Genomic DNA, 9,661 nt, shown 5'->3' with positions numbered 1-9,661 from the left:
GGCCGGACCCGGCCGAGCCGAGCCTCAGCCGGGCACAGCTCGCTCTCTGGGACCGGCTGCCCTTCTCGAGGGGTCGGTGTAAGCTTTCACCGGCATTTGAACACCAGGCTAAGGTTTGGGAGCACACAAGCGCCTTCCAAGAGAAAGCAGGCGCAAGCCATACGGAAAGTTGGAATTGAGAAAACTCAAGCCGCACCTTTCTGAAATACTTACCAGCCCCCCCACGGCCTCCCTGCCCGTGTGCTGCGTGGTGTGATAAGTGACTGGGTGTAAGTCTTTGTTTCCAACTCCAGAAAGTTTCAGCGTGGTTTTGATTTTAGGAAAAGCTGACATCTTTTTAATTGCAGCTGAAAATGGTTTGACTTCAGGCTGTCCTGGGACTGACATCCCCCCACTTAAAAAGGAAAAAAAGGGGGCATGTGCTTGGGGGTGGAGCTGAAGGGAACAGTTCAACAGTACAGTGGTAAATTGTGCTAAGGGATGTGCTTGGCAACACGATGAAATGGTGTCCTGCACTTCTTTTTCTAGATATCTACTCTTTCAGCTGTCAGAAGACATCACCGAAGATGAACTGAAGTCTTTCAAGTTTCTTTTGGGGAAAGAATTACCAAAATGCAGGCTAAACCCTAAGACTGTAAGAATTTCTTTATATATTTTTTTAATGCTTATTATAATCTACAGAGGCAGCTGGGTTGCCATGAGGAGAATATGTGTCGTTCTCTTTATGGTGTTACTCTTTTTGTGGTGGTACTCTTTTGATGGCATCACCCTTTTTATGGTGAAAACCATAGAAAAAGGGTGCACCTGGAAGGGGATTATAGGCCTTCCAGTGCACATGGGACTTATCTGTGCAAGTGCTTTCACAACAGCATCACAGCCCAGAGAGAATGAGCCAGCCCTGCACTGGACACAGAGGCCTTCATGTCCACGCACTATACGGGACTTAGGGGACTCAGTGGCTTTGATCAGTGGAAGGCTGATGAGCACATTCATTTGTCTTGTCCAACCGATTTTCTTTTAGCTGCTTTCTAAGCCATTTTCAAACACAGAAAATCACTCTCTGTGGCTATTACTTTATGCTTCTGTTCTTTTTATTTCCAAACTCAAAATATGGATCTAAGCAATAGATCCTTACCAAGGCTAAGATCCAGGCACTTACAAAAAACCTTGTGGGAGATCCAGCTGCCTTTACACTATCTCAGCCTGCACTTCCAGCTGCTGGGTACTTTGTTGTGTCTAATGAAAACTTTTAGCATTTTCCCTCTTTTCTTAGAGGAGAGACCATCTAGTAAATCCTTTGAGTGACCATTGTGCTCTGCCACTCACTGTTTGGTAAGAGCTCCTGTCGTTTGGGTCCCCTTTTGCTTCTGAGCAATCTCAACACCATACTCTGTGGTTATACCCATTTTCACCATTGCTCAAGATGGTCACTACAGTGATTGTTGTGTTTCAGTTAAGTGCACAAGATAACCACGGGAAGTCAAATGAATGAAAGCAGCCATTAAAAATGACTTTATGTATTCCTGCATGATCACCATTAGATCTCCTGGATTAGATCTTGTTAGATCTCAGCATCTCTGAACTGCAGAAGGGAAATGTTTTGAGAAGATGTTTGTACTTACAGGTTTTGTTGAAGTAGGTTTAACTAGCTCAGCTGAGGTCTCAACTGAGCTACCAGTCAGCTGAACTGACTTTGTGGGTTGCCAGTACAGTACATTTAAGCTTGGGTGCGCATGCATATGCTGCAGCTTCCCTTCCAGTGACAGCATGGATGTGCGCTAAGAGCAGACTGCCTTTTTGATTACCCAGACAATGCTCGACGTTTTCATTGAGATGGAGAAGAAGGGGATTTTGGGAGAAGACAACCTAAGTATGCTGAAGAGTCTCTGTGCAGAAATTAACATCGTCCTGTTGAAGAGAATTGAAGAGTATGAATTAAACCTATTTGGTAAAACAAAACAAACCAAAAAAGGCCTCTTTCCCATAGTCATTCTTAAAGTGGCTTATTGGTGTCATACAGGACTAATACTGAATGCTTTTCAGGTGAAGAAGAGATGCTCATTCCAGAGGAACAGAGGGGCAGCACAAAAGGCCCTGAAGGTAACTGAAACTCTCAAAAAAATTATGTTTAGATTTTTTTTACTCTTCAGCTTTTGGACTTGAAAAAGTGATCCAGTATCCAGTTACTTACTGATCACAATACCTTTTACTCCCTTTTAATTGGCTATCTGGTGGTTTATAGCTAACAGGAACAGCCATTCAACCACAATTCAGTGTTTTCAGAGAACAGTTTTACCACAGGAGGTACTTGTGGAGATGGAGAATAGGCACAGAGCTTCTTTTCTTTCTCTAGTGCTACGTTCTGTACTTAAACTTTTTTGATTGTATTCAGGTCATGCCAGATGGCTGGCGTCATCTGTGGCGCCTGATTCTCCTGGCAGTTGGAATGAATCTTCCCAGGTAAGTCAGATTGTTTCGTAGAAATGTCATAATTTTGTCTTAGAAGCGATCATCCCTCCATGAAGTGAACAGTTGTTATATGCTGAACTGTTAAAAGCACTGTCTAGAAAAACAAAAATGCACCCCTCTGTAGCACCCTTTATTCTGAAGCTAAATCACAGGCAGCAGCTGCTGCAGCGTTAAAACTTCAGAAACATTTGCAAGGTTGGGAATTTAGGCCGAGTTTATTATACTGGGAAATACGCAGCTGACAGATGGCTGGGCATGGAGAAGTGGGTGAATGCGGCACCCTGTGTGGGTTCACCCTGTGTGGGTTGAGCATGATGGTGTGGGTCTGGGGGAGGGGGGTGCTGTTGTGTGGTGCACAGACTCCCAGAGGCAGTGGGGCAGCGTATTGCCAGGCCCTGGGAGCAAAGCTGTATAGGGAGAGCTGCCTGGAGAGAAAGCGGGCTGGCTCTTTACCCTGCTGTGCTACTAGTGAGGGCTGAGAAGCACCTGGAGGAGAGTACAGTAGTTTCACCAATAGTCTTTCTTTTCAACAGCTTGAAGCTTATAAAATGACTAGCAGGCCCCGTGGAGTGTGCCTGATCCTGAATAATCACAATTTTGCAAAAGCCAGGGAAGCAGTGCCAGAACCAAAAAAATTGAAGGATCGGCATGGGACAGATGTGGATGCAGGTACAGTGAACATTAAAGATGAGATTGCGTATCTTCAAAAATAGAAACCTCATGTCTTTTTCTGTACTAAAGGTCTGAATTTCAGTCTTCCCTTTCTCAGATACTTTTTTATCCGAGAAAGTGGGCTGAGTCAGCTCAGTTTCCTATGCTGACAAACCCTAATCAATTCATCAAGTGTTTACTGGCTGACTCAGAGCAATTCACTAGCATTTTGCTGTTACACCGAGTTTACTGCAATCTTAAGCAACAACCTCAGCCTGGACTTTCCAAGCTAGGCTAGCTTTGTATCAGCCTTAATGCATACTATTTCTAATATATGCAGAATCAGAAACTGCTGAGCCAGAACTGGGTGTTAGTTGTTTAACATCCAACATTTAAAAAAAAAAAATAGGGAGGATATTGGAGTTAGGGACTTGATTACCTTGCTATTCAGGGCTCCTGATTTTAGCAGGCTGTCCTGCAGCAGCATAGCTCATTACAGGCCCTAGGGTCTGTGAGACGGCTGTATTTGCACTATCTGTACCAAGAGAGAAAATCCATCAGTGGGCTTTCCCAGATTGAATTGAACTCCAATTTAACTGATGAGTCAGAGTGCAAGGTTTCTCCTCCTGTGACACAGATACTACCCAGATGGGTAGTGCCCTCTCCTCTTGGATAAAGCAACTGCACTGTTCAGCACCTTTCGAGAGATCAAGGGACTAGCTGTAAAGTGGGTGGGTGAAGGAGATACAGCTTTCCTAATAGTTCTGCACACTTTCCAGACAGAGTGATAGTAAACAGCAAGACTTCAAGGAAGCCTTTTAATGAGAGTTAAGGGAACTCAGTAGAGATGTGATTAGTGATTAGACTACTAGATTATTTTCAGAGCAGGAATGTAACTACCAGGATGGTAGTGTAGCAGGATTTTTAAAATAAGATTGTTTATCTCTAGAAATGCAATTTGCAATCGCAGAGTCCAACCTTCATATAATGAAACTGCTCCAATTCTCATGTTTACTTTCCAGTGGCTCTGAGAAGAGTTTTTGGCAAACTTCATTTTACAATAGCAGAATATAGAGACCTCACTGCAGAGGAAATCCGTAAGATTGTGAACATCTACCGGTGCGAAGACCACAAGGACAAAGACTGTTTTGTTTGCTGTGTTCTGTCTCATGGGAAAAAAGGCATTGTATATGGTGTTGATGGGCAGGAAGTACCTATCCAAGAACTGACCACTTCTTTCACTGGACAGAATTGCCACTCACTTGCTGGAAAACCAAAAGTCTTTTTTGTTCAGGCCTGCCAAGGTGATGCTTGCCAGAAAGGTGTGACCATTGAAACAGATTCTGGAGAGCAAGATTCTTCTGTAGAAACAGATGCAAGATTTCAGCTCGACTGCATCCCTGCAGAGGCAGACTTCCTCTTGGGCATGGCTACACTTCAAGATTATGTTTCCTACAGAAGCCGACGGCAGGGGACCTGGTATATACAGGCATTGTGCCAGCACTTGGAGTACAGCTGTCCTCGGTAATTATGGTTCCATAAGCTTGTTTTTGGCAACACCTATATTTTCCTTCTGAATAACAGGCATTTGGATGCAGAGGTAGAGGATATGCAATGGGAGTGCTTGCTCAGAGTGAAAACAGCAACATAGGACAGAGCAACACCATGCAGACTGTTCAAAGCAGTTTAGCTAAAGCTGTTTTGAAACCTGTTTAAAACAGGACCTGTTAGCACTGGTATAACTCAAGGTATATAAGAATGTGATAATTTTTCTGATATTAACTACCTCCCTAACACAAAACGTACTTGTGTTTTTGCAGAGGAGAAGATATTCTTACCATCCTGACAGCAGTGAATCAAGAGGTGAGCAGAAAGAGTTGTGAGCCGAATGCAGAGAAGCAGATGCCACAGCCCAGTTTCACACTGAGGAAAAAGCTTATCTTTCCTGTCAACTAAATGGGCGGGAACTGCATGGTAGAGGGAGATGCAGCACACTGGAATCGGCTGGTATCAACTAAAACCATAACAGACTTTCAGTATCTGCTCTTACCACAAGAGCAAATGTTTTTATTGAAAAAACAGATGGGGAGCAAATGCCTTAAGAAATTTGTGTTAGTATGTGTGACATTTCATACTTGAGAGCATTTCTGAGCTGGTCTCCAATTTGTAGTTTGCTAGCTAAAATATGCTGTGTCCTCTATCAGCTGAACCACATTGCTCTTGCGTTAGTAAGGTGTCTTCTTTTAAAATTTGCATTGGAAAGATAACTCTTACGAGGCCTTGTGTGTTTTATGCCTAACTTCTGCAAAATAAAGGTGGGGGTGCTGTGAATTTTATAGGATATAATCAGCTTACATCACTGTGGTTTGTCACTTCTGCCCACCACTTAAAATCACTCATTCTTAGTGTCTTGGTACACCTCAAGGAAAAGTCAAGCACTTGTCCTTCAGCATCCTCAGCAGGATGTAGCTGTGACCTGCATTTCAGAGTGCTCTTAACAGTGAATAGCAGTTTCTGACGTAGAGCTTCATGTTTGAAGATGTCCAGTTACCCTGTGTTCACTTATGTTACTGATCTTTGAGTCTCAGTTCTAAGCACAGCAAAAGAAGAAATCACTAGATAAGTACCCAGCTCCTTAGAAACATTTTTGTATTGCCTTCTGTCATTAGTGTGCACATAGGACAGGGAGTTTTACAAGCTCTAAATAGAAGCTAAAGGTTCGTTAGTCTCTCTGTTTTGTTTTGAAATGTTCATTCTGTTACACCCTTGTTTCAGCTTTCAGCATTAATGATATCAGTGCAGGCAATTACTTAACTACACCAGTAGATCCTCACTGGAGTTATTTTAAGAGTAAAGCCTTCCTGTGCTGAATACTTTTTCTCTCTTTGGTACCAATTTGTGTCTGTGAAGATAACAGCAGAGAGATTAATAGACTGAGAACAATTAGAACCTTAACAAGCGGCACATGCAGCAAGCAGTTACAGAAATGGGCAAATCTGTGCTTCCAGATTTTAGGAATAATTTTCCAAGATAGTTGTTGATGCTTGTTTAGGGATTCATCATGAAACCATTAAGAGTTGTGCTGAAGCAAGGACAGCTTATATACAGAAGTTTGTCTGTTACTTGGGCATGGCAAGAAATGTGCAAGCCAAGAGAAAGAAACCCATATTTATTTTTTCAAATATTCAATACAAACTGCAGCAAACAAGCATACTACTTCATGGGCAAAATAATTACTGCAACCTGTTTTATGGGGGATTTTGTAACCCAGATCCTCTCTCTCCCCATGCCTACTGCTCAGCACTTTACCTCTTACAAGTCACCTGTGTTCTTCAGCAACTTCCAGTTCTGTGCATACCTTGTGGGCTCCCTGCCTGTCACATTGGCTCCAGCCAGGGATCAGGCAGATCAGACGTACTGAACTTTCACAGTTCCCTTTCCATTAGAGGGGAAAGCTGGATCTTTGGTCTGCATTGTTGACAAAATCTAAGTGAGCCAAGAGATTCTGAAGTCAGAGATGTCTGACTGACAGCATGCTCACACAGACTTTTTCCTTAGGAAGTAAAAGGAAGAAGATACACCAAATATAGTTAGCTATGTTCAAGGAACTAGTTATCTCAGGCATTCATGGTAAAATAATTTGGGGTTCCAGCAAGATTGACCACATACCATAAACAAGGTCTTACCAAGAATATCCTCATATAATGAGTTATGACTCTGATAAGGAATTCATCAGTTAGGAATCAAATCTGTCAGTTATCAGTCTCCACCCTTAGTCTCCTCATACAAAGCAGCTGACACCTAGCCAGTTCACAATCTGGCAGCTCCACAATCACTTGTTCATAGGAAGGAGGCAGGCACTGACTTGGGGCACCATCATTGTGTCCCTCCCTTTGGTGCTGTCTTGTTCTCAGTTCAGAGTTAAGATTGTAGGGACAGATCCTCAGGTAATCTGACAGCCTAAAATCTTAACTATAAACACAATTACGTGGAATTTTACACAAAGTTTTGCCAGTATCCAGCTTTCTTCAGCAGCTGCTCTCTTCAGTAATTTCTGGAAATATTCTTGCACACCAGTGATTTCTGATGTGAGCTTGAAGCAAGCTGTGAAAGCAGTATGTAAGGAAACCACATGCACATATGTCACTTCACAGCACAGTGCTCTTATCTGCTTATTGTACTACTAATGGCTCTGATTACACAGTGCCATGAAGGGAATTCTCGTCAGTTTGGCTATGTGCTCCCTTTCTGTCAATTCCTCGTGACTCAGATGGGAGGAACAGCATTTAGCCATCCTTAAACTAGGAAGGAGTTTTCTTTGTTAGCTTGAAATGCACGAGAACTTGTGGGGTAAACTGAGCCACCAGAAAAATGAAATGGAAACAGGTTGTGGTTTAACCCTGATAGACAGCTCAGCCCCACACTCCCCACCAGTTGGAAGGGTAAATGAGAAAATGCATGGGTTGAGATAGTGTAATAGGTAAAACAAAAGCCACATGCACAAGCAAAACCAAACAAGGAATTCACTCACCACTTCCCATCGGTAGGCAGGTGTTCAGTCATCTCCAGAAAAGCAGGGCTCCATCACATAACGGTTGCTTAGGAAGACGAACACCATCACACCAAATATCCCCCTATCTTCTTCCCTCTTTCTCCCCCAGTTTTATTGCTGAGCATGATGTCACACGGGCTGGGATATCTCTTTGGTCAGTTGGGCTTGGCTGTCCCCTCAAAATGTCCGCCCCCAGCCTGCTTGCTGGTGAGGTTGGGTGAGGCAGAAAAGGCCTTGACAGTGTAAGCACTGCTCAGCAATAAAACCCTGTGTTACTGTTTTCAGCACAAACCCAAAACACAGTAGCTGATACGGTGCTATGAAGTTAACTGTACCCCAGCCAAAACCAGTTCACACGTTTTCCACCTTTCCCATTTATTTGAAAATTTCTCCTAAAAGCTTCTCTTGGGTTATCCAAACCTACACACCAAGAACTCAACTGCCCGAATTAAAGATACTTTAAAGTGGAAACTCCAACCCACAAAAAAAAGGCTTTATTTGTATTCACTTCTCCATTGTATAAAATGCTATTTAAAGGCTCTTGCTCTTGGGAGAGCATCAAAAGTCTTTCTTTTAGCAGTGTGACTAACAAAAAGGAAAATGAGCTCAAGGCACTTCCAAGTCTCATCTATGCAGAACCACTCCATAATTTATTCTCAGAATTGCCCAAGTCCCATTGATTTAAAACCCTATTTTCTCCAGGAAGTTCTTCCTTTCACCTTACTCAGGCATGCCTGAGCTTCTGTGCTTAATTCTATCTCTTTTTCTGCAGCTTTAAAGGCATTACAACTCTCTTCCCATATTACGTCCAAAGCGCTAAAGAACAAGTGGAAAAAAAACCCCCACCTCCCCAAACTCTTACACTTTTACATAGCATGTACATCCTTAGAAAGCAGCAGCCAGCTGTACTCCTCCAGCTCTGGCATTTCAGGAAAGCTGAAATCTCTTCAGTTCAACAGGAACTTGTATACTGCATTAATTTTCTTTTCATATGCATCATGAACAGCTTTGATGCAGAGAGAGCACATAGCTGGAAATCCCAGCTCTACCAGTAGCCAACATTCCTCTGGTTCTGTTTAGTTGCCTGTGGCTGTAATGCTTCTCCACTGTGGGACACATTATCTAATGTCATTAGTTAATTAAGTCGGTAACACAGGCCTTTGTTCTGAGGACATACAAACATGTTAAGTACTTGTGCACATAAATACAATCAATATTAGGGAACAGTGTGAGTTACCTATTTGCTAGTGAAGGGAACTTGGTCAGTGTCTCTTGAAACCCAGATACTGGTATTCCAGCTTTATGGCTCCATCCTGCCTAAGCATTTATAGGTGTGACAGTCACAGATAACGGCAGGAAGAAAATGTCTCCTCAAAACATGCAACTCAGACTTCACCATATGAAAAGTTGCGCTGAAAAATCAACTTAGTCTGACAAGTCAACTTCAGTCTGATAAGAGTGCAACCCCTTCTCATGGCAGAAAAAATAAGAAAACTAAATAAATACAGAATACTTAGTAGGATAACGGTGGTTCCTGGTTCTTTGAGATGTGCAGACAACTAGAGAAACCACTGCCAGTAACTGTTTGACTAATTCAAGTAAGAAATTGTTAACTGCAAATCAATATTGTTCCCATTCTGAAGAAAGTGAGTGTTTGGGGGAAAATGATCAGAACCTTCAGCCTGCAATGTTAAGTGCAGGGGCTTGGGCTGAAAGTGGTATACCCAGCCCCAGGCTGACATGACTGGCAAGAATTTGGCACCTCTGGGCCAAGAGAACTTCAGTGAGACCGACACAAAGGGAGCTGTCTTCAAGAGTAAGTAGCTTGGTTTCAATCTCTACTCTCATTTTAACCACAAATACAACCCAAAACAAGGCCAAAGTACCAGAAAACATCAACACATTCATTTAAAGTGAGGCTCACATTCAAATACTCTGTTTAGAGGTTGATGAGTTATTCTTCATTTGTGAAGTTTTTTATTCTCAAGT

At 42.7% G+C, this 9,661-nt stretch overlaps 1 protein-coding gene across 1 annotated transcript in view; it reads left to right on the top strand.

Moving 5' to 3' along the window:
• Positions 1-7,188, top strand: part of LOC113482527 (caspase-8-like) — a 7,518-nt gene extending 330 nt beyond the window's left edge. The window contains exons 2-8 of the mRNA XM_026853227.1: positions 462-634; positions 1,810-1,948; positions 2,044-2,100; positions 2,393-2,460; positions 3,003-3,138; positions 4,143-4,644; positions 4,941-7,188. Coding sequence (XP_026709028.1) covers positions 462-634; positions 1,810-1,948; positions 2,044-2,100; positions 2,393-2,460; positions 3,003-3,138; positions 4,143-4,644; positions 4,941-5,076 — 1,211 coding nt within the window. The 3' untranslated portion in view covers positions 5,077-7,188. The remainder of the gene's footprint in view (positions 1-461; positions 635-1,809; positions 1,949-2,043; positions 2,101-2,392; positions 2,461-3,002; positions 3,139-4,142; positions 4,645-4,940) is intronic.
• Positions 7,189-9,661: the final 2,473 nt, after the last annotated feature.

Source organism: Athene cunicularia, assembly GCF_003259725.1.
Source record: "Athene cunicularia isolate RWA chromosome 7 unlocalized genomic scaffold, athCun1 chr7_part2, whole genome shotgun sequence".
In the NCBI taxonomy this organism is placed as follows: Eukaryota; Metazoa; Chordata; class Aves; order Strigiformes; family Strigidae; genus Athene; species Athene cunicularia.
Note: the sequence above shows the minus strand (reverse complement) of the source record. Positions and strands in the feature narration are given on the sequence as shown.